General features: G+C 35.9%; 2 protein-coding genes and 1 long non-coding RNA gene across 5 annotated transcripts; 1 reads left to right on the top strand and 2 right to left on the bottom strand.

Moving 5' to 3' along the window:
- Positions 1–4555: 4555 nt before the first annotated feature.
- LOC136281495 (ATP-dependent DNA helicase PIF1-like) lies at positions 4556–5450 on the top strand. The gene is made up of 2 exons (XM_066167891.1): positions 4556–5365; positions 5445–5450. The coding sequence occupies exons 1-2, from the start codon at positions 4556–4558 to the stop codon at positions 5448–5450; spliced, it is 816 nt and encodes a 271-aa protein (XP_066023988.1).
- On the bottom strand, positions 5450–7955 carry LOC136284092 (uncharacterized). The gene is made up of 4 exons (XR_010719085.1): positions 7820–7955; positions 7127–7184; positions 6722–6858; positions 5450–5985 (listed from the first exon to the last, which is right to left on the bottom strand). It is a non-coding gene; the product is annotated as an uncharacterized lncRNA (long non-coding RNA).
- Positions 7956–15852: 7897 nt separating this feature from the next.
- LOC136282895 (uncharacterized) lies at positions 15853–25168 on the bottom strand. 3 transcript variants are annotated; one of them, XM_066170882.1, is made up of 11 exons: positions 25115–25167; positions 24739–24828; positions 20412–20486; positions 20017–20091; positions 19618–19692; positions 18986–19030; positions 18784–18822; positions 18218–18327; positions 17661–17714; positions 17008–17059; positions 15853–16291 (listed from the first exon to the last, which is right to left on the bottom strand). In XM_066170882.1, the coding sequence occupies exons 1-10, from the start codon at positions 25116–25118 to the stop codon at positions 17012–17014; spliced, it is 615 nt and encodes a 204-aa protein (XP_066026979.1). In that variant the 5' UTR covers positions 25119–25167; the 3' UTR covers positions 15853–16291; positions 17008–17011. The 3 variants fall into 3 exon arrangements, with proteins under 3 accessions (XP_066026979.1, XP_066026981.1, XP_066026976.1); XM_066170884.1 differs by having other exon boundaries at positions 15853–17714; positions 24739–24774; positions 25115–25168; XM_066170879.1 differs by having other exon boundaries at positions 15853–17714.
- Between the last annotated feature and the right edge of the window lie 666 nt (positions 25169–25834).

Here is a 25834-nt window from a genome sequence, read left to right as displayed (position 1 = left end):
TATCTCACAGACCTGAATGGTATAAATCACTGGATCCCAAAGAAAAAGAAAAGCTTTTATCTCACAGAGCTGAATGGTATAAATCAGTGGATCCCAAAGAAAAAGAAAAGCTTTTATCTCACAGAGCTGAATGGTATAATTCACTGGATCCGAAAGAAAAAGAAAAGCTTTTATTTCAAAGAGCTGAATGGTATAAATCACTGGATCCCAAAGAAAAAGAAAAGCTTTTATCTCACAGAGCTGAATGGTATAAATCATTGGATCCCAAAGAAAAAGAAAAGCTTTTGTCTCAAAGAGCTGAATGGTATAAATCATTGGATCCCAAAGAAAAAGAAAAGCTTTTGTCCAAATCAGCAGATTGGTATAAATTACTTGGTTCGGCAGAAAAACAAAATCTTTTGTCTAGTAGAGCAATTTGGTATAAATCATTGGATACTGCACAAAAACAAAAGAGAGCAGAATGGTTTAACTCCCTCAATTCTGCACAAAAACAAAAAAGAGCAGAATGGTATAAGTCATTGAATCCTGAAGAAAAAGAAAAACTTTTGTCTGGCAAAGTAGAATGGTATAAAACACTGGATCCTGCAGACAAAGATAAGATTATATCACAAGTCCAAGCTAATAAGGAAGCCCATAGAAACTCAGTTCAACATGGTTTAGATCATAAGATAACAGCTTTTCAAAGTAAAATTAGGGAAGGTCCATATTATATTTGCTCTGTTTGTAACAGAATACTATACAGAAAAACTGTTATCCAGTTAAAAAAACAAATGTACAACACTCAGCAAGAACTGTTTACTGACATTAAGTCATTTGATGAAAAACAGTACATTTGTAAAACCTGTCACACAAAAGTTTTGAAAGGGCAAGTGCCATGTCAAGCTGTATGTAACAAATTACATGTTGATGAACTGCCACCAGAGTTGTCCATTGTAGAGAAGCTTGAACAGATTCTCATAGCACAGAGAATAGTGTTTGAAAAAATAATAGTCATGCCCAAAGGTCAACAAAGAAAGATTAAAGGTGCAATCTGTAATATACCAGTTGAATGTGATCAAACATGCAATATATTACCACGTCCCCCAGAACGATCTGGAATAATACTGTTGAAACTGAAAAGAAAATTGGAATTTAGAGGTCATGTCTACTTTCAACCTGTGCGCCCACAAGTAGTACTTGATGCTCTCAAGTGGCTAAAGACCAATAATCTCTTATATAGTAATATAGGTGTGGATATTGACAATATTGATACAAATCTCACAACTTTGCAGCAAAATGAGAATGTTTCAGAGCAGAATCCAGTTTTGAATACCATAGGTGGTATGGGTAATACCACCTATAATGAGCCAAACCCTAATGGTCAGAACACACCACCTGATAATGAAGCTGTGGATAATGATGTTACAATGACCAATATGGGTAATACTACCTTATCACGTGAAGATAACAGTGATGATGATAACACACCTGATGATGAAGAGAAAGATGACCCTTTGAATGAGCATAGAGCACCTACAAATGAAACATGTTTTCAGTCTCTAATACCAGATTACCCTGTAACCGTTGAACAAAATAATGAGGTATCGTCAGGAAATGAAATTTACAATATCGCTCCAGGTGAAAACAAGCACCCTGTATCATTCATGATGGATAAAAATTGTGAAGAGCTAGCATTTCCTGTACTTTTTCCAAAAGGTCAATTTGGATACACTGTTGAACGCGAAGTGAAATTGTCACCAGTGAAGTATTTCAATGCGAGACTATTACATTACAGCGGAAGATTTGCAACAAATCCAGAGTATCTCTTCTTTGCACAGTTCATCATAGAACAGAGGAAAGTCTCAGATAGTATCAATGTTGCTTTGAAAAAAATTCATGGCCAGTCCCTCACTGCTTCTCAAATAAGATCTGATGCACAAAGTTTACAAAATCTCATTTTTCAAGATCAAGCTTATTTATTTTTGAGACAAATACCAGGTACACCTCCTTATTGGCAAAAATTCATGTATGAAGTAGTAGCTATGGTAAAACAGCTAGGAATACCAACTTGGTTCATGACATTATCCTGTGCTGACCTCAGATGGCCTGAGCTGTTTCAGATTATTGCTAGAACACAAGGCAAAAACCTCACAGATGAACAAGTTGATGCTTTGTCATATTATGAAAGGTGTTCCATGCTAAATCTCAATCCTGTTGTTGTTGCTAAACACTTTCAGTACAGAGTTGAAACATTCTTCACTGAAGTTCTACTAAGTACAGCAAATCCTATAGGTAAAATAGTGTATCATGCACTTCGTATTGAGTTCCAGATGAGAGGCTCCCCTCATTTACATGCATTGATATGGACTTCTGATTGTCCCAAACTAACATCTGAGACCAAGCAAGAATATATAGACTTCATTGATCAACATGTGCAAGCCTATCTTCCTAATCAAGACCAGGACCCTGAGTTACATGACCTAATCAAAACTTATCAAAAGCACAGCCACTCTAAGACCTGCAGGAAATATAGAAATGTTAAATGTAGATTTAATTTTGGGCAATTTTTCACAAAAAGAACAATTGTTGCAGAACCTATTTCTGATAATTCTGATCTAGAGGTAAAAAAAATACCATGGATAGAAGAAAAGAAATCCTTTCATTAGTCAAAGACAAAATTGATGATGTTCTAAACCCAAGCAAGTCAAATTATGATTCTACTTTGACTGAAGCTGATATTTTCAATTCTGTAAACATTACTGAAGAGCAATATTACTGGGCCTTATCTATTTCATCTGACTCAGGCTATGAACTGCACCTCAGAAGACCAATAGACAGCTGTTTTATTAACAATTACTTCATTGCTGGTATAAAGGGATTTGCAGCAAATGTTGACTTACAGCCTGTCTTTAATCACTACAAGTGTATTACTTATGTTTGTTCATATTTTACAAAAGACGAAACTGAATGTTCACAGGCTATTATGAATGCAGCAAAGGAGGCTAAGAAAGAAAACCTGAGCATCAGAGAAGGTTTAAAGAAAATCGGTGCTGCCTTCCTCTCCACTAGAGAAGTGAGCTCACAAGAATGTGTTTATAGATGTATGCCTGAACTATGGTTGCGAAAAATCTTCCCAGCAACAGTTTTTGTTAACACAAACCTACCTGAGAAAAGGATACGTGTCACAAAATCACACCAAGAGCTTGAAAACCTGGATGATGAAAGTACAGATATCTTTAAATCTAATATCATTGAAAGATATGCTATTAGACCACAAACTATTGCATCAGTAGATGAATTATGTCTAGCTGAGTTTGCTGCATACTATTACAAAGATTACAGGAAAGACTGTCAAGAAACTAGTGATGCTCAGCCTGAAGTTCTCACCGATCATGCTATTGAAGTACAACACAATTCTTCTGATTCTGATCTATGTCTTCCAGACAAAATAAGACTGATAAATACTAATGAGGTAATGAAATGTAGAAAAGTCAGAGCTGTTATAAGGTACCACAAGCCAAACAAAACAAAGGAGCCTGAATTATATTTTCATCACCTGTTGATGTTGTACTACCCCTGGAGAGATGAAACTCATCTTCTAAGCACTGATAAAACATATGCTTCCAAATTCTTTGAACCTGCTGTACAAGCTGTAGTAGAACAAAACAGACAAAATTTTGAACCTGATGGAGATGCCCTAAATGAAGCACTTGAATATTTAAGAAATAACCACAACAACATCATTCATTCCTATGATTCTCTCAATGATCAAGAAAATGCAGACTTGCATTCACAAATCCAAGATGAATTGACACCTGAAGAATCATTTAATAGCCAGTCACCTTCACATCTTGCTTCAACATCTAGTCAAACTGATCAACATTCAAATATAGGAATAACAACTTACAACCAACCTGCAGAAATTTCTGATGACCATCTGCGACAATGTGTTAGAACCTTGAACAAAAGACAGCGGTATGCATATGACATTGTTCTAACTTGGTGTAGAAATAAAATGAAAAATATGAATAGTGTGAAACCTGAAGAAGTAAAACCGATAAATCTATTCATTACTGGTGGAGCTGGTGCAGGAAAGAGTCACTTGATCAAAACAATATACCAAACTGTCACAAAAACATTTAGACATGCTCCCATGAATCCTGAATTACCCACAGTTCTTTTAATGGCACCAACTGGTGTTGCAGCCATTAACATTGATGGAACAACAATAAATACTGCTCTTGCAATTCCTGTACTAACTGGTGACAATGTACCTCCAATGTCAGACCAAAAGAGAACACAGATGAGATTGTCATTATCTGAACTAAAGTTGATTGTCATAGATGAAATCTCCATGGTTGGTAACATCACTTTACTTCATATCCATCAGAGACTAAAGGAAATTTTTGGTACTTCCAATTCACAGATGTTTGCAGGCATAAGTATAATAGTTGTTGGTGACATGTACCAATTACCACCAATTTATAAAAGAACTGTCTTTGATGATTTCAAAAACGATGTGTTTAATCTATATCACCCATGGCATCTCTTCACAATGATAGAGCTTGTTGATATAATGAGACAGAAAGATGATCAACCATTTGCTGAACTTCTTAATAGATTCCGTACAGCAAGTCAAACTGAAGAAGATATCCAGTGCATTCAGTCTAGAGCAATAGATCCTTCTGATAATAACTACCCCTCAGATGCTCTTCACATTTGGGCTGAAAATAGTCCTGCCAATCAACATAATGACCTTAAACTTGAACAAATACCTGCACCTTTATTTCATTTGAAAGCCATTGATCAGTATCCTCCAAATGTCTCACAACAAGACATTGATAGAGTTTTGGCCAGACCAAGATCTGAAACAAGTGGACTTGATTCTGATATCTATATCAAAGAAGCTGCAAGAGTCATGTTAACAATGAATATTAATATTGCAGACAGACTAATTAATGGCCAACTGGGAACTGTTGTTAGAATAGAGGTAAACCAAACTAACCAAAAACCTACTGTTATCTATATTAAATTTGATGATGATAAAGCTGGCAGCACTTTAATTCAACAGAGTAGTAACCCTTTTGTCAGACAAAATAAAGTTGTACCAATTCAGGCTGTACTAGCAAAAATCAAAGTAAGACCAAATAAACCATCTTCTCCTGAAATACAGAGAGTACAATTCCCTTTCACACTAGCCTATGCTGTAAGCATCCACAAGGTACAAGGTTTATCACTCACTAATGTAGTTATTAGCTTTGAGTTGATCAAACAGAGATCATTCAACTATGGTCAAGTATATGTTGCCTTAAGCCGAGCAACCTCTTTGAATAGTATTCATGTTCTTGGAACACTTAAGAACAGGCATGTGAAGGCAGATCCTAGGGTACACAAGGAATATGAAAGACTGAGAAATGTTGCATCTCTTACTATGCAAACAAATGAAAGCATTCACGACAATGCAGTTTTAACCATATGTTTATTAAATATAAGATCTCTCAAAAAACACAGCATTGATATCAAATGTGACTCAAACATCATAAACAGTGATCTCATAGCTTTGACAGAAACCCACCTCCAGCCTTACAATGATGACAGTGGAATAAAAAATGATCTACATCCACTCAGACTGTACAGACAAGATCACCCTACTGATAGGTATTGCAGCATAGCACTCTGTACAAGAAACACTGTACAAGCAATTGATCTTCAGTACTTTCCACAAGTGAATGGGATAAAGTTTACAGTTATTAGCAATACCACACAACTTAGCAGTGAAATGCTCATACTTTACCGAAAGAACAGGTCAAATATCTCACAGTACATACAAGATCTCAGAAACATTGTTAACAGCTATGCTATTGACATCATTATGGGAGACTTTAATATGAACTATTTAAATGATGATACAATTGAACCACTTAAAACATTAATGAACTCTTTACTTTACTCCCAACTTGTCCAAGGTCCAACATTTGTTTCTGCAGGAAGCACACTAGACCAAATCTATATAAAACCAACATATGACATAGTTCAAAATTCCATAATAAGTGTTTATTATTCTGACCATGATGCTGTAAAAATATCCATAAAACATAAGTAATCTTAAAATACATTCACTAATAGCACTATTTAACAACAGACCTAAATCAATGCTTCATGATCAATAGAATGCAGTTTACAATCATAATTTTCAACTGATATTACATCAATGCCAATTTATTGTTTTTTAAACCCAATCTTGAAAACATTATCTAACTCTTGTCATTTATAGTACAATCACTATTGTCTAACTGAGGAGCATAAATACCAACAACAACAACTATATTAAACACAGACACAAGACACCCTGATACTGTGCATTTTCACACTAATCCCTTGAAGGGGTCTAAGAATGAGGTACCCTTGTACAGGATACCTCCTCATCAATAATTTCAGTCTTAGGAACCAGGTGAGTAACTTTCCCTAATACAACTTTAAACTTACTGCAGTTTTCAATCTTCTCAACTTCAGTACAAAAAGAAAATCCCTAAGACAAGTACTTAGTTTCCAGTTAACAAAGTATTTTATTTTTTCTATACAGATTTATCCAAAATTAACAGTGGTGAAGACCAAAGAAACACCAATAAGATTTACAAAGAACCAGTGTAACCATGTGACAACAATGAAATATTTACTCCAAAAAAAACATATCAGCCAATGGAAGACTACAATCATAATATAGTATTCAAACATGAATTACTTAATGGCAGACTGTATTGGTAACCATCTTCAGTGTTTGATGAAACTGGACCATAGTAGGCCAGGAGGCTTTTACTGAACATCAATGCCAGGAGATCAACTACACATCAGCAACTGAACAAAACCTATAACAAGAAACTATGGAATGCAAAAGATTAATTGACAGTGGCATGTTGGATACCAGTCTTTATACTGAACAAAACTTATTGGATAAAACCAAAAAAATCCTATCAACTTTTCCTGAAGACCAATGGTGTATTATTTACACAATACCAGCCACAACATACAAATAATTCACTAAATTGCATAGAAAATATGACAGAGAATCAGACAGAACATCAAAATGCAATGGAAGCCAAGGTAATAAACCTAAACAAGACCTTCTTCATACTTATGAACTACTGACCAAAGATGCATGACATCATTTCCTGCAGAATATCCAAAAAAAAACATTGTCTTTTGACCTATAAAACAACAAAATATAATGTTTGCTCCATATGTAGTTGAAAGCTAAAAAACAAGTTGAATCCTAATATTGTAGTCACTCTACTACCTGAAATCTTTCAATTTAATCCATCTTTTTCGAAGTTTATTAGTCTCATTATTTCTTGATCTTCACCAAAGAGTTAAGCTTAAAGTTAAGTCTCATAAGCTACAATGAGACCTGTAACAAAACATTCTTATAAGCTTCTCTTTTCTTAAAAGAACAAAGGTAAACTTTAACCTTTAACTATATGTTTATCAGCTCTTTATCTCTTATGTATTTTATACCATAAGGTTGATTAAGAGTTGGAAAATAAATAATTCATTCCATATGCTTATTTGTTGCCTTCCACTCAAACTCATATGAAATCTTACACAAACTTCGCAATAAACATAGGCATGCTATGCATGCAAAAGTTATTTTTTGGGCGGTGGGTGGATTACTTGAAACATTTTATGTGATGTCTACATTATTACAAAGGGAAAGAAGAGTATTAACGCGGCAAAGAGCAAAAATGTCGAATTAACTCACACAAAGGTATTTTGTGGTAGATTGTGTGTGTTATGCGCGCGAATAACTGTAACCAAAAATAAACTGTATTGGTGCCACGGATACCTGTTAGAACAAAATGCAGACTGCAGACAGGATACAAAATGAAGACTAGGTACAAAATGTAGACGGCAGATTGTAGACTGGGTACAAAATGCAGACTGAGAATCTATAGAGTTTTTTCGTCTGGTATGTGATACCATCTCATATTACAACTTACCGAGCGTCACGCAATCGCTTTTTCGCGGTGAGATGATCGCGCAAAAGTGACACTTGGTAAATTGTAAGATGAAATTCTATAACATATCAGAGGAAAAGAACACTTTTAATTCTCAGTGTGCATTTTGAACCCACTTTTCAGTATGCAGTGTGTATTTTGTACTTAGTATGCATTTTGTACCTGGTCTGCAATCTGCATTCTGTAGTCTGTAGTTTGCATTTTGTCGTGACCACTACGGAGACTGTAGTTTTTGTCGTAGGTATTGTTTGGTGTTGTCACGCAAGAGTGTTTAGGGATGAAAGAGCAGTTACGAAGGAGGTTACACATGTTGATTTTGTTGGGAGTGATTACATCACGGGCGACGAGCGGGGGGAGAGGAAAAGATAGAAATACGAGCGGTCAGCGGGGAAACAACTTTAATAGATCATACAGAAACATATCGGTTGTAGCTGTGGAAAACGATGTTGTAAAGCCGAAATGTCAACAGTATACGTCACTACATGAAATGTTAAGCAATTTTTCCAAAGTGTTGATTGTACAAATATCTTTTACTGCTGTAATAAACAATGGAAGCATCGGTGGCATCCGGAAAGCACCAAGAAGAATTATATTTACGTTTTGTGACTTGCTGTGTGACGTGCGTGACGAAAAAAGAAAACAAAGCCGTGGTGCCCAAATAATTCTCCCTCCTTGCCCCAAAAAATTTTCAAATTTTTCGCAACTTCGCCTGTTCCTGTTCGTTGGTCCGGCCAAGCCTTTATGGTCATTGGTCTAACCATAGCCGCTAACTACGGCTTATAAGTACAGGCGTTTTGTGTTAACTTGTAAAACTCCCCGAAGAAGTCTAGAACCGTTACACGAAACGCGTCGGAGAGTAAATAAATTTTACAACAACTGTTCGCAGAGTGCTGCTTACCAGTTTAGTTTTAAACATTTTTTTTAAAAATTAGGTGCGATAGCTATAGCCAGTTTTTCTATGCAAGTTGTCTGGATATACCTTTCGTGCAGACGCTTACAGAATATTTCACCAGTCGTTAGGTTCAGACGATAAGTTTTCATCCCGATTGTATTTGTTCAATTGAATGGGAAAAAAACACTTCGAACGGAAACAGAATTATTTTGACGTCTGCATCTCTTGAAAAAAGGTCTCGTAAATGAGTGGCCTTGATTATAGATGTATAAACACATAGGCCTTAACCTGGCTGTTTCTCAAAGCTTAGTGTTTTCCTACGTGCCTTTTTTCACGTGGAATGAAACGATTGAATATACAGGACAAACAATAAAAGACCTACCTACAGCAGACGGAAATTTGAAATTTCCTATCTTCGGCTGTGGATACAAACAAATTTTTGTAGAGTTGCTTAGCTTTTAATTTTTCCGGAATCGAAAGTCGAAATTGCAAAATTCAAGTGAAAAGCAAGCCTACTGTAATTAACGCCTTAAACAAGTCAAAATAGTTTTTTTCGTCATTCAGCAAGTTACATATTGTAAATATCATTCTTGTTGATGTTTTTCCCGGTGTCACCGATGCCTTTCCCGATACCTCCGTTGGTTAATATAGCAGTAAAAATATTGTTGCAGTCAAAGCGTTTGGAAAGTTGCTTTACTTTTTAAGCAGCAAAGTATAACTCGGTAACATTTTGGGTTTACAACACGATTGTTTTCTGCAAGCTACAAAACGTAAATATAACTGTTGTTGGTGTTTTTCCAAATGCCACCGATGCCTTTTCCGATGCGTTCATTCTTTATTACGGCAGTAAAAGATGTATGTACAATCAACACTTTTGAAACATTGGTTAACATTTTAATTAGCGAAGTATACTGTTAACATTTCGCCTTTACAACACTATTATTTTGTGCAACTACAACTGATCTATCTCTGTATAAGGTAATAAAGTTGTTCTCCCGCTGACTACTCGTATGTCGGTGTTTTCTTCTTCCCCCGCTCGCCGCCCGTGATGTAATAACTGCCGATTTTGTTTTTGTTTGGTCGGAGAGAAAATGGAAACTATTTGTTGATACTTAGTTGCTTTAGAATATCATTGCAGATAATTTCATTACGGAAAGCAAATGTTTATGGTCCGGTTTAATGTCGTATATCCGATTAAAAAAAGAACAATAGGTATTAGTTAACTAAATAAACTAACTTTAAATGAAGATGGTTTGCGGAGAATAAATAACAGAATATACGTTGAAGTTGGGGGACAAAATAGTGTGACATCTGATGCTTTAGGATACCTTGTTCGGAGATTAGAGATAGCTATTAAGCGTAAGAAACTAGATAGTTGTAAATTAAATATCAATGAAAAATTGTTTATTTCATCGAAAGTCAAAACAACTGTTTGCGAATTCATCGCAGCAAAGTAACGCAACAATTTTGGAATGTTGGTAACGCTTGAAATGAAGTTCGTATATTGACGTCATAGTTGAAATCTTTTTTCAGGGAGTGAGAGCATCTCTTGGATGTGAAAACTGTACCTTCTTGATGATGTTTGATGTGTTACTGTAAGAAACTGTTAGGTTCTTCGTGTTGAAAATTGCTTCGTAAAGTTCTTCTACGGATGCGTCTAATGTTAGTTTAGCGTCAGAGTGATGGAGGATTTCCTCGATTATTGGGGTGAAGGCCTTTAACCAGATTAGTTCGTACTTTGAATTTCTTATAGCGATGCGTACGGAGGCGCTAGTAGCGCAAGAGGAGATGGGTTGTACTGCATTACAGTTGGAGCACTTGATGATGGTGGATGTTTCGGTTAGCGTGGCCTTTTCCGTCATTGAATGGTGACATTTATTACAGGAAAGCCAAGTTTGGAATGCTTCAGCGAGAGTTACCCTGTCAACAAATATGACGTCAATGTCGAAGAGGCTTTGAAAGAGCTGGTCGCTGGGAGGATTAAAGTGTTCTTCTAGTGGAGTAAGAGTAGTCGACGGGGTAGTTGTGAGGTACTTGGCATTGTCGTATGTTTTTATGCGTACTTGGGTAACGGAGTAAGATTGGTGGTTGGATGCTTGTTGGATAAGATCACCCCACAGTGTCAGGCGGATTGTACCCGTACTGTCAGTAATGGTGCAACGATTTAACATGGGAACAACAAATCCGTCCTTCATGATGACTTCTCGCACAGAGTCTGCGTCCAGTGTAATTATCCCCCTGACAGAGGCTAAATGATTTTGGGGGAGGATTTGTATTTCTGTAATAGCCGTGAATGAGGTTTGCGGTTGCTGTGACGTGGTAGTGTCATATTCAAACGGAACGTCGCTTAAAGCGGCTGGTTCGATGCGAGATCTTTTGCCCAGGATTAGATGTTGTTCTTCTGCATCGAAGATACTGGGCTTTTCTTTGATGTTAATGATACGGGCAGGTTTTTTCGATTCTTGGAAGTTCTCTACCAGCTTGTGTTTGCTATCGTCGTAACATACAGCTCGTCGCTTTTGCGTCTCGTTAATTTGGAGGAGGAAGGTGAAGTAGTGAGTGGATCCATTTCTGCTTTGCAAAACAGCAGTTGTATCGTGTATGTAACCTTTCAGGCTGAGTTGGTTGCTCATGTTTGTGGGAGAAGTGGAGAATTAGTAATGTATTGCTACTGTAGGTGCGAGATGTGGGTTTTATAGAGAAGGGAAGAATCGATATTAGCCAATGAACAGGCACACATATAAAGTAACGAATCAGCAAAGAGAGGTGATAACCAATTGGGTGGATGATCAACAAACTCGAGTTGATTTTGACATGCAGTTGCATGTGATAGGTCAAAGTGTAAAATAGAAAAGGGAATGCGATTGGAAGAATATTTAGTTAACACGTGGACAAGGGGTGGCACGAGTTTAGTGGTCGGCAGAAAATAAGTCTTGGAGTTATTTGGAAGTACAATTAAAGGTGTGGAAAACCAAAGGTGTTAATGAAGGTGTGGAATTTTTATAGGGAATAAGCGCGAATAGAAGCACCTAAGTTTTCGATGGATTTTTCTGGAAATGAAGTTTGAACTCTAGGAGAAGCGTACGTGAAAATATGCAAGTTGTTTACAAAAAGATGACACGCAATGGGGCAAAGGTTAAATTTGGGTGATAGACACACGTGAAAGGTCAAAGTGTAAAATAAGGATAGCGATTGCGATTAGAGGAAAATTTTTTCAACACGTGCATAAGTAGTGGCAGAAGTTTAATAGTGGCAGGAAATAAGTCTTGGAGAAAGTAAATTGAAGCAAAATTAAAGTTTTTAAGAAAATGAAGGTTATGAACGAGTATTTTAAAGGTGTTAACGTCAACATTGGAATTCTTCATTGTCGAGATGGACCTTGAACTCTACGAAAAGTGAACGTGAAGTAATGTAAGTTGTTTACAAGGAATTGACATGTGATGGGGCAAAGTCTAATGCGAGGAAGTAGAGTGAGCACGTGAAAAGTGTATGCGATAACGTGATTTGAAAGTAGAGTATCGATTAGTTGAAATCTAATATGGACTTTGAACTTTTGCAATGACAACGTGTGAGGAATGCAACTTGTTTACAAAGAAAGGGCACGTGATCGAGCGAAGTTCAAGGTGGCGAGAGGGAATTAGATTGGTGGAATGTTTTTTGATCACATGATGAAATTTTCCAGAGTGAATAAACCTTTATCATTGGTTGTGAATATTTTACAGTTGGTATAAAAGAGGTAAGTTAAGTTGTTAGCTAGTTATTAGTTCGGCAACGCGGCGTCCATAACAAATATGAATAAAGAGGCTCAACTCAAGGGTTACGTTCATAACGTTTCAGCTGTTTCAACGGCGAAAAGAGGATCGTTACGGTACTTCAGGTTTCATTTTCAAGTGGAAGAAGGTGACAAGCGACGAGCTGTGTGTTATGATCTCAGCAAGCGTAAAGTTCTTAAGAGTTATGAAGAAGCGCGTGAACCTGTGAAGTTATCAAATGTCAGTGGGAAGCGATGTGGTGGTAGAATGGCAGAGGAGAATATAGTGCTAACGAGACGAAGTCGGATCGAACCCGCCAATAATTTTGACATTCACTTCGAGTACGAAGAAGAAAATGGGTTGGGAGATGACCAGCAGGGTTTCACTGCCATAGAAGCAATTGCGTCACTGTGTGAAAATCAAGTGATTTCGGTGAAAGGGTGCGTAACTTTTGAAGGCGAATGTGTTAAGCAAGTAACTATGAAGGACAATTCCATCGTACCAATGTTAAATCGTTGCACGATTACAGACAATACGGGGATCATGCGGCTTACACTTTTGGGAGATGCAATTCAACAGGTGGTGAACAATAAGTGTTATATAATTGAACATGTGTTAATTAAGAAATACGATGGGATGAAGTACGTGGCAACGAACCACAAAACAGTAATATCTGCTACTGAGGAGAAGTTCAATGCACCTACCGAGGAAGCGTTTGAAACGCTTTTCGACGTTGAAAAACTAATGGTGGATAAAATACATTTGGCGCAGAGCTTTAAGAAATGGCTATCTTGTTGTAAATGCCGAAAGAAGCTAATAGACACCAGTTGTTCCGGTATCAGTATTGTCAAGTGTGGCAACTGCAAGACAGTTCAGCCTCTTTCTGTCTGTTGCGTAAATGCTTCCGTGCGCATTGCAGTACGAAACAAATCTGAGTTAATCTGGCTCAAGGCTTTCACGCCAGTACTAGAGGAGATGTTACGCCATCCAGCACCCGATGTAACAGTTAACTCCCCCGAGGAAGAAATCTATCAGCAGTTGTTTGACCTGCAGAACGTTAGTGTTGAATATGGAAAGAGTTCTTTTACCATAACAAACATTTACTTTGAGTCATTGTAGGTCGAGATAATTGCATTGACTGGATGTTATTTGACTTGAAAAGGTCATTAGTGAAAGGTTATTGTTAATGAGAATTCAAATAAGGGTTCACTTGATATTGTTGAGTTGTACATATTGGGAAATGATTGTGTTCGTATGGATTTTTAAAAAAGTGGTTAAGTTGATGTTTATTTTGGAAATGATAAGTTATTTGACCTGTACTCAAATAGTGAACGCTGTAGTACTACGTGAAATGCGGTTATGAGTAAGGCTTCACAGCAGAACTGTTTCGTAGTATTGACGTTTGGTTTTAAGTTTGTTTTGAGAAGAAAACAAAAAGTATTCATTGGCGTTTGATTTGACACTGGACATTTAAATTAATAATCGAATTGAAATGTTTGAATAGGGCGGTTTTTTATTATTAGAACTACGTTGAGGTCTGACACAAGTTTAGTTTTGTTACCCCATTTCATTTTTAAGTTTGGTTAATAAATGTGATTCAAAATTGTAACTGGTGAACATGATTATATTTACAATTTTTCAGTTATGGTTTAATTGTACGTTTTTCGACGTTGAAAAACTAATGGTGGATAAAATACATTTCGCGCACGGTTAAATCGAGGTAAAACAAGTTAACGAGAGAGGCTTCACCGAAGCATTTCATTTCTGTATTAATAACAAAAGTGATTTAAAAGGCTTCCAATAAACTTTGAAACATTATTGTTACAAGTATGTGTGACAATCTGACACCTTCAATTAGAGAGTGCGTGAGGAAAAAAAGGCGTAAGTACACTTTTTGAAAAAACAACAGAATTAGTGATCTTAAGGAAAGTATTATTCACTCTCCTACACGATTAATTAGTGTACGAAGATTTACCTGTGTTCAGCAAGTAAGTGGCAAGCAAAGTTAAGGTAAGTAAATTCAATTTTTTTATTTTGAAGCTGTGAGACTTTGCTCGTTTGTTTATTGCAATGCGGTGTAAATCTGGTCTTTCCTTCAGAAAACTAAATTCGAATGAGATACTTCATCAAAACACAAGGGGATTAAATGCGGCTTTTCCTTACTAAATTTTTTCAGTTTTTGTTGTGCAAGAACTACTACAAATGATCCGGAAAAGACTTACCGAAAACATTTATGTTGCAATGCTAAAAACTTTGGTCGCGTCATCAGTACAAACAAATTGTTTAAGAGAATTCAGATATTAAATGGATGAAAGTTCTATCGATTAATTCAAATGTAACCAAATACGTCACATTTTTACTTTTTAGGTACTTTTTGTGAAGGACTAAAATTAATTTCAGACGGTTTTTAGGCCGCTTGTGAACCAATTTAATAACACTTTTGCTTATACAAATTGCCTTCGAAAGCAATATTTTTCTGTCAACAAAGTGATTTGAGAGAGAGACACAAAAGAGAGGATTAATACGATATTTATCGGTTGAGGTAGTGACCGACATCTTTGCTTAAAAGTACTGCCCAGCCGGGAAAAGTACATTGGCCAAAAAGTGCCGCCTGACGAGACATTAGGCTGATTTAGCAACAGGACGGGAACGTCAGATGACGACGAGAGAGCGAGCGGAATAGTCTGGATTCTGTTCTAATTTGACCATATTTGGGTATTTGCACTGCGCGCGCTGTCGTCAAGTGAGGTTCCCGTTGTCTTGCTAAATCAGCCTAATTACTAGTGCTAGAACGGTTTGTTGTTGGGAACATTGGCTGACACTGGTCTCTTAGTAACGAGGTTGTTGCTAGGGGAAATCTATCTTTCGTAATCGGTTTGTCGCAGCAAATGGCCGAAATTACGACGGAGTAAATGATGGCGTCGATATCTGAACTATGTTTGTTGTTGTATGGCGAATCGTTTGTAGACAGTAGAATTGGCTATAGATAAAAGAAAAGGAAGGTCGATTTGATGAATTTCCATTTGGGAGTTGGTTTCAAGGTTGCTGGCGAACAGCATACTAAACAGGGGAACACAGGAATCATGATTTTCAAAACAATTGTTCATCGCATAAGGAAAAGGCATTTTTGCTTAGCCAAGGTTGGTAAAGTTTGGTAGTAGTTTTGTCATTAGGTGTGTTGTTTTGGTCACATCGGGATATATGTATTAATCACGGTACAAGGGGTTGAAGAGTTATCGGTACTTTTGTTGACAACTTGAAGTCATTTCGTACAGAAAAAGACCATAGCGACCAGGCACAAGATGCACCTTCTATTCTTTGATGATATCATATTAATATGTAAAAAGATTCTCAAGTAACTTTGACAAAGTGTGCACTGTTGCGGGAACTAAACGTAAATTATTTATTGATGATTCGTTGTCTGCTTTAAATCAAACACGCATAAACAGAAGAAATCAACGCAAAAATGGAAAAATTATGAAATCTTGTGGATATTACGCCATGGGCCAGCATTTGTCTGCTTCAATTCAAAAACACAAAAGCACAACAAATCAACGCAAAACAGGAAAAATTATGAAATCTAATCAAACATTAGTCTGCTTCAAACCAAAAACACAGCACATCATCAATATTACGGTATGGGCCAACACTTGTTGCTGAAAGAGAAAGTAATCAAGTGATTAAAAAGGGCTTATTTAATTGGTGATTATTTCCTTTATTGTCATGACGTTACTGTGTGATTTAGAGATGACAGTGTTGGGAAAAATTAGATGCCCAACAGTGTTTGGGTTCAAAGGGTTAATTCTATTCTTGGTCATTATTTGAAAATTTATGTATTATATTTTGTGTTGACACTAGTGCTCCTGCCATTGTTTTGTAGTATAAATTGTAGGTACTAAAAAACTTTTAACATAAATACAAATTTTTACTGTAATTTTTACAATCATTTGCTAGGTGTTAACTTGATCCTTTTTCAGAAGGTACAACTATTTAAATTTCTGATTTGAAAAAACTCTTAGTGACTTGTCAAGAAAAGTAACAAAAAGTTTGTTGTGTGACCTCAGGTGTGATGAGGTCATGTTTCAAAAGAAAAGGGAATGAAATAACGTTGATTTAAAATTTTGACTTAGTCTTTAAAATGGATGATGTGATGTGTTCAAATTGTAACAATTCCTGTCATAACTTAACACTGAGTCATGCAACATGTGATGATTTCATGAATCAATTGTTTGCTTTTTCTTTACATATGAACTTGAGGCTTGTCTAGTGTGACTAATATGTTATTTCCCTCAAAGTGACAGCCAGTTTTGACAGGTTATATCGATTAACAAGATAACATTTTAATTAAAACAAACATGAAGCAGAATGTTACCACTTTAGTTGTCTGCCACTGCATATACCTTCACAAGGTTTGATCTGGCAATCTGTGAAATAGTAAGTCATTGACAAAGGAGTGCATCAGAAGGAGTAAATGATATATAAAACAGGCATTAAAATTTCATAAAAATTTATGATTAGTGGTCTAGTATGTTAAAGGCAAATTTTTTGTAAGTGTTATAACTATCAATGGTGATTGCTTTTACTTTACTTTAATCAAATTTTGGATTTGAAAAATCTGAGGTAGGCTTAAAAACACAATACAAGACTCTTTAAAAATAAGCCACCTATTAACACTAGAGCAGACCACAACACTGGGAGCTACAGTACCTACTCTTTGTGATAAGTGTGTGGGTTCTTCAATGTCCCCTACTAACCAATACTGAGAAGATGCAGGACACAGGGCCTACAGCTTATCGTTCTTATCTGAGAAAACTAGAATGTCTTAGTGCTTGCAGATGTCATAGCAAAGGTAGCACATTCTCCTCAGTTATTTTAAGACCCTGAGTGTGGGTCCAGTCTAGGTCATGAACCCCGACCTCTCACACAGTCCAGTGCTCATGCACATACGCTAACCACATGGCAGTTTTCATGTGTAATTGTAGTTGTGATTGAATTTAATTGTAAACTACACAAGTCAAAACTTACTGTTTTACAGACGTCTAACATATGGTTTAAGTACAATCTGTTCTGTTGTGAGTTCTGTGAAATATAGGGATAATTTGTCACTAAAATGATGTGATCCACCTTAAATCATATTCCTGAAGTTAATAAGATGTAAAGAAGGAACTTTTTCTTAGATTTCATTTGTAATGTCAATGTATAATCTTTAAACAAAGAATGATCAAATAAATACATGATTAAGGTGTTAAACTGCCCTGAATTAGGTTTTCAGTGTACCAAAAGTTGACTTAACGTTTCTAAGGAATTTTGTTAAGATCAGTGTACCACAGGTTGTGAAATGAGTTAGGCATTAATGTCATAGATTGGAACATTTTGATTTGATGTATTTGATTGACTATCATTACAAATATAATGCTACAAGCATGGTGAAGTTCTAAGGTTTGCATAAATACTATTAATAGTAATAATAAAGGACAAATATTCATTGTATTTTCTATTTGAAATGTTTGAAAGTGTTACCATTATTTAGATTTATTGGTAATGTTCAATTCAAGGAATGAATTTTAAAAAATTTCACTTACTGTGGCTGGTGACCTTTGCAACTGATTTTGAATTTTTTTGAGCTGGTTATCAATGGTACATAAATTTTTAACCATGGTGATGAGTGACTTTTTCATTTTCTCAAAATGATCTAGCAATGAATTGAAAGAATTTGATAAGTTATATGTATTTTGTTAGTTGATTATTAATAGACAAGTACAACATTTTGTTGAAGGAAGCATTAAAAAGTATAGGGTAATCTATGAACAAGCTATTTTTATAAAAATTTTCAGTCACATGACAAAAGAGATCTCAAAGAGATGTATTCATCTAATATATATATATATATATATATATATATATATATATATGTTTTTCACATCAAACAAAAAAATTATATATTTTTAATTCTTTGAAGAGAAATTTTTTTGAAAATATTGAAATGTGCATGGTTTTTTAAAAAGGTACTTTTTAATTGAATTGCTTAGTCAGTGATAGTATAATGGCTAATAAGTTAACATTGGTGAGATGTAACATTTTTGTTGTTATTTTGATGCAGTTAGTCTTATTTTATATAGAACAAATGTTTAAGTAAGAATTCACTTACCTTGTTGTAACATTCTGTAGCGCCTATGGCGTATGGCATCTAAAATGTTTGGACAGAAATATTTTCACAAACAAGTAAAATAGTAACTATTAAGAACATAAATCATACTCTCAAAGGAACTGAATTGTCTTGTAACAGTATTATTTAGGTACTGTAAAGATGACATAGCAGTAATTTAAAAGTATTTTATAACTATTCTTACGTCGTAACTGTGCATTTCTTGTCCTGATTGGTTGTGAAACATGTTCTGCCAAAAGAAAAAAATACATTTGCATTCAAGTCTGGTACTCAAACTCAAGTTTCTTTTCAACACAAGTTTCAACAAAGACTTAATTTGCAGATTTTTTTAGATGATTGGTTTGCTCTGATTGAGTTGAAGGAATACAGTTTGTTATAAGTTTGATCCTTTTTATGTGTATCTGTTGTAGGAAGGATTGTTTCAGGATATTCATGTTGTCACTTATGACTGAATAGATGTTTTACATTATGTGCAAGTTAGGAACTATAAATTAAAATGTATGCTATGCTAGGATTGACAACATGTGATTGCATTTCATAGGCTGGGTATGATATATAAATATGTATCAGTCAATTTGGAGCTTCAACATCCTGCTATGACAGCACCCCTTTCAGGCATTTTGAAGTTTTGAACATTAGTTTGTTCCTGGTGGCAAAGTTTTGTGAAAATTTACAACTCAAAATTCTCCCACCAACCAACCAACCAAGTTTTTTAATGTCTTGTGTCAGATAGAGGACAAACAGAAAGACTGCTTAAAACAGTTTTAGTAGTAGGTTAAACTTTGTAATTTGTTTGTGATGTATATATGTACTTACGAGCAATGTGATCGGCTCTTGGGCTGTTCTGGTGACTATTTGTTAGATATATATCATTTGTAACAGCTTGATGTTCTGAAAAGAGAAAAATAAAATAAAACAAAACATACAGCTAGGTTGTCAGTGAAATCATTAGCAAGCATATTTGTCGCATATCATGTAATTTATTATTAATGCGTTGATCAGTAGACAATAAATGTTTACATACAATTTACTCTAAGAAAAAATTGGTTTTGTAAGTATTTGACATGCACCAATTATATTATGCATTGTTGATTGCAGTGTTTGGAATTTTTTGGTGTCTTGTGTCAGATAGAGGACATTAAAAAAGGCTGCTTAAAACAGTTTCAGTAGTAGGTTAAACTTTGTAATTTGTTTGGGATGTATATATGTACTTACGAGCAATGTGATAAGCTGTTGCACTGGTCTGATCACTATCTATTAAATATATATCATTTGTAACAGCTTGATGTTCTGAAAACAAAAAATAAAATAAAACAAATCATACAGCTAGGTTGTCAGTAAAATCATTCACAAGCATATTTGTCGCATATCATGTAATTTATTGATGTGTTGATCAGTAGATAATAAATGTTTACATACAATTTACTCTAAGAAAAAAATTGGTTTTATAACTAGTTGACATGCACCAATTATATAATGGATTGTTGATTGCAGTGTTTGCAATTTTTTGGTGTCTTGTGTCAGATAGAGGACAAACAAAAAAACTGCTTAAACAGGTTCAGCAGTAGGTTGAACTTTGTAATTTGTTTGAGATGTATATATGTACTTACGTGCGATGTTATTAGCTGTTGAGTTATTCTGGTTACTGACTATTAACTCTACATCATTTGTACCAGCTCGATGTTCTGAAAAGGAAAAAATAAAATAAAACAAAACATACAACTAGGTTGTCAGTGAAATCATTAGCTTACAGATTTGTTACATATCATGTACTTCATTACTGATGAATTGATAAGTAGACAATATATGTTTACATACAATTTACTCTAAGAAAATATTGGGTTTTCTAAGTAGTTGAAATGCACCAATTATATTATGAATTGTTGATTGCAGTGTTTGAAATTTTTTGGTGTCTTGTGTCAGATAGAGGATAAACAAAAAGACTGCTTAAAACAGGTTCAGTTGTAGGTCGTAGTTGTAGTTAAGAAACCTTATTTACCGTTCTTGTAGAATTCCTTGATGAATTCCGCCATTGTCAGACGAAACGGATGGGAGATAAATGAAAGTTTTTACTTTCTCAGTTCTTACAGTGATCGTCATTTAAGTTTGTTCCGTAAAAAAAATTGCCTTTGAGGTAAAGTCACATTGATCTAGCTCGCAGTAAAATAAGGCTTACGCTGTCGTAATCAATGGCTTTATACCGTACTTATTACCGTATAGCAGTGAAAAATACGCGTTTCCCTATTAATTCACTCAAGGGCGAGGTTATTTAGCTTGGCAAGTCGACCGGTGAGATAACATCCCCATTTAGTCCCATTATGTTCTTGTTAAGTGTTTTAGAAACTATGTCTTCCCTTGGTTTGCACGCGAAAAAAAAAAAAAAGAAAGAAAGAATAAATTCTAAACGGAATTTTAAAATCCTCCCTCTCACAACAGCACAACGGACATTACCCTTCCCATGTACTGTACGTGTATCAGTTGTATTGCGTCCTCATGCTGATGCTGTACAATTGACCAAGCGTCTAGAAATCCCTCAATTTATTCTAAAAGTCAAGATGACACAGCTCTCTTATTCCTTTGGAACTAATTGTAAAACCCAATGTTATTTTTCTTGCGCTACCCAAGAGGGCAAACTACTTCACACCTTTAAATCCGTGGGTGTACGGCATAGAAGAACATTTAAGACACAGCAATGTGTTCCAAATGTGCGTTTCGTCCGAGAAGCAGCTTATTATAGCTAGAATTGGCCGTTTTGGAGATTACTAGGGCCGCGATTTCACGATGTGGTTCAAATATCATGCACAAGTTGGTATGAGATGCAGACCTTGGTGATCGTAATTGCCAGTATCGTTCTCATGAAAATTGGAGACGTTAAATTGAGAGAGACCTAAATCTGAAGATGGCAGAAGAAATCAAAGCTGGTGGAGGGTCTTCCTAGTGGCAAGGTGACTGTCAACCTAATAGAACGCGTACTGTAACTGTTGTCTTTTTGTCAACTGATGTTTAAGGAAGAAGGACGCTTCTCTGAACATCAATTTTCCTAACGGGTGAGTACTGACTGTCATGAACTTTGTATCATATGATTGCAAGGGATACGCTGATACTGACTTTGCAACTGCGACAAGTTTATGACGTAGACTCACTGGCACACTTTGGTGCACCTCAGGGCCTTACTAGGGTCATCAGACTAGAAATCTTTCACAAAGTATTGAGGAGGTCCCCCTCTGTAAGTACGAGTAACGATGAAGACATTGATAATTTAGCTTCAGAGGTTGAAACTGACCAAACAAGGCACGAGATAAGGACTAAGCCTGCAGGATAGGGGTGCAGCTGTTATTAGGTTTCGAAAAATACAACTCTTTGCATCTCGCTTTTCGTTCAAGTTATTCTCATTACCCTCGAAATCAAGTGGTTTTGTCTTCGAATATTTTTATTTAAGAGGAAGCCTACTGGTCAAAATATTGCTGGCTCACTCTTTAGGTCTCGCAATCAACGCCGGCGACACTTTTATCGACTGACGTAGATTAACATGTGATAAAAAAAGACAGTGTACTATCCAAGAAAAGAAATACAAAGAGAGATCTGCAAAATATTCTGAAATTGCCATCTAGCAGACACCATGACCAACGCGCTCGAATGATTTCTGTAAAAATGTTCGGGTCACGACAAAGGTGTTACTTTGGCGGACTTTTGCATGGAGATGTTTGATGGCGGTAAGTGACAACGACAACACTATTTTAATAATGGGATAACTTCCTAAAGAAACTGTGATGTTGCGTCGATGGGAAAATATAACAGGGTGATTAACTATTAACAACTGAGTTGATAAACGTAAATTGGCCACCGCAAAGAGTTTTAAGACTGACGTTTCGACTGTTAGCCCTTCTTCAGGGCGAAAACGCACTGATAAAAACACTCTCTTACATAAAACACTTACTTTTATTTGCGGAACAGTTTTATAATTTAAGAGAGCTACCGATATTTCTTCTCGAGCGACAGCGCAGAATTCCTCGTCTGTAAAAGCGGAAGATGTCACACACGAAAGGTGCTATGTCGACCAACACGTTGCTTGTAACTTTAAATCACCAAAAATGGGCGATAAGGACAACAGACTATCAGATCATTGACTAATTAATGTTTTCTGCCGTACGAAAGCAATATTTGCTGATTTTGGCAAATCTCCAAAGTAACAAACGACAGAAGAAAGAAACGTTACGACTTTGCATGAACATTTGCCTACACACATCTCGCTTTTAAACGTGAAGTTTTTTACTCCTATAAAAAATCTCGCAGTTTTTCACACTTTTAACTTTGTTGATTAATGATGTTGTATAGCGAACTATAAAATGCTGGATTAATTGGCCAAGCAACCGCCTAGACCCAGAATTGCGTGACAGGTGTACTTCAGGGAACCTTGTCACAGCAGCAGATTTTGAAAGGCATTCGAGACAAAAATACGGCAGACCCCCAAGATATTTTTTAGATGGTTTTCACAGATGAAATGATAGATTATAAAGGCGACTTAGAATTGGTGTTGTAACTGTCTGGCAAGGGGAGCTATTTAACTCCAAGGTTATCAAATATTTGGATTTATCAAAAAGTCTAAAAATAAACTAAGTAATCTATTTGATTTTGCTCACTGACAAGCCGTCAATCTAATTGAGTTATACTTGCGTCAGAGCATCAGAGTAAGGGCTTAATTACCATCGCAGTGACAACTCCACACGTTTTACTTGTTTTGAAGTGATTTTTTTTGTGAAAACCAAGAGAAACCGGAGGGTGGTCTATCTCTCCCTGGAAATAACCAAAACACAAACCAGTTTGTCTGTTTGAGTTTTGGGGAAGATCCTTTAACCTGGCAAACTGTCATTGAAATCGGTGGGATAAAGTGTCGCACGACTGCTTGGTGCTCTTGCTCTCTGCTTCTGGTGTTAGAAGCATGCGCTTTCATTTGTCGCTGTCCTCGCGCGTTTGAGGAACGTTTTGGAATTCCGGTTGAATGGTTTTGGTTGAAAAACGACCGGACCGTCGTTGATGTGAACCAACCGGTTTAATGCACTTCAAGGTAAATGAAATGTCTGAAAAATGAGTACTACTCTTTCAAGCATAGTTCAGTGAAAGCTGGTTTAAATTCATCTCGACAGCTTACTTCAAGGATTCGTTTCCAAGTTCGCTGGCATGTTACACATGTTCCACTTCAGGCTTAAATTCAAACCTGTTAATGCAACATTTCCTTGTTGAACTTCGACAAAAAGTTTCCTAAAAATGGCAATGTTTTCTGCTTTGGTTTTAGCTTGTATCTCCACGATAAATACAAACAAATGGAAACTGTAAAATCAAAGGTTTTTCCGCGTAGTGTTATTATTGTTCCCATTGTTTACGTGCGTACTCTATCTCACACCTTACAACTATAAACACTCAATTCTCCGCTGTGGCTTTTCGTACGTGATCCTTCTGAATGTGCGTACTTAGGTACAAGTTGTTACTTTCAGTGTATTTTTATAACGTTTAGAACGCAGTACCTTTGTGATCTAAAAATGCTTCGAGTTTGTCGTTTAGAACTTCTTTAGCTCGCTTTTCTCGCCGCTTGCAGTACTCATCACTTAAATGACTAGTGCCGATGCAGAGACATTTCAGGAACGTGTTCTGTTCTTAAATGTTGTTCAAGTCGAGATGTGATAGCAACGATTTTAACCAAGTTGCGAGATGGAACTATTGGCTAAACTAGTGAAATAGACACACAGAAAACACGAAGAGCAAATAGCGTCCAAATCTCTGAAAACTTTTACATTCTCAAAGGGAAATAAAGGCAGTTATACTCACACGTTCGCCAATCTTAAAATATAGTTGTTTTTTTTTCTTCATGAATTTGTGTTGTTACTCGTTTTGTATCACGTAAGAAGAGAAAAGGAAATTCGACAAAGAAAGTGATCTTACCTTGCTTGTTTTCCGGCTCTGATTTAACTCTGAATTCTAAGAGTAAACAACAAATGCACACCTTTACCAGTGACGCAACAACTCGATTCCCTATAAAAAGATTCTTCGTTAACAAAATATGACAACAATAAATTCGACAACTGCAATGTTTTTAAGGGAACTATGATTTTAGCTATATTCTTTATTTGGAAGGGTATATCGTGAACAGATTGAAAGGTATTTGCTGTTAAAACTAATTGCGCAGTTTTTGTCACCTTCTCCTTTTCACCAAAAGATACGTTATTAGGCATTAATTTTGTAGTAGGAACATCTAGCTTCGTTATTCACAAAATTATTTGTACTTACGATAAATCGTGTTTAAGTTATCATAGCTTACCCATTCTCGCTAATCACTTTTTCCACCAATATACTCCGGTCAATGGTCCAAAAGAATATGGGTGAAGGCGTAGCATACACGTTTCTGGGTACAGCATTTATAATGTTTTTGCACCAATCAGATGAAGTTGACCCGTTCTTTCCTTCTTCTTCATTGGTCAATACATATATTAATTGACATTAAAAATGAAAATGATTTCTATTGGTTGTCTTCAGCTCAATAATTGACGACGGCTGATTAAAATAAAAGATAAAAGTGCTCTGTGAGCAAACTCGTAAATTGACACGTGATTTTTTTGGACTATGTTTTATTGATATCTGGTTTAGGGAATTTTGTCGTTGATTGTCATATCTAGAGTACGAGCAGTAGTTCAGTGTTCGCAGCAAGAAAACAAAGTAACGTTGGGATAAGAAGGCATTACAATTGAAATGATCATGTTATTACATTTGACAACGGTGGACGATGTCATGTGTTTTAAACGTATATCAATTCTGTTTCTGGTTCAAAAGAAAAGGTTGGAAGTAAATGTGGGTGAAAAGTGAAATTAACTGTCTATCATTGTAAATATTAGAAAACCAAGGCAATACTGTCTTAATGAAAACATTAACGATTCTCTCTTTAGCAAATGAGACAAACGGCAACGAGTTTTGAGTGATATAATTAAGCCACGACTGCCACCGTCATTTTGGATCTCCGCCTGGGTAGATTTTAGTCACGTGC

The sequence above is a fragment of the Pocillopora verrucosa genome, chromosome 1 (genome assembly GCF_036669915.1).
Source record: "Pocillopora verrucosa isolate sample1 chromosome 1, ASM3666991v2, whole genome shotgun sequence".
Classification (NCBI taxonomy): Eukaryota; Metazoa; Cnidaria; class Anthozoa; order Scleractinia; family Pocilloporidae; genus Pocillopora; species Pocillopora verrucosa.
Note: the sequence above shows the minus strand (reverse complement) of the source record. Positions and strands in the feature narration are given on the sequence as shown.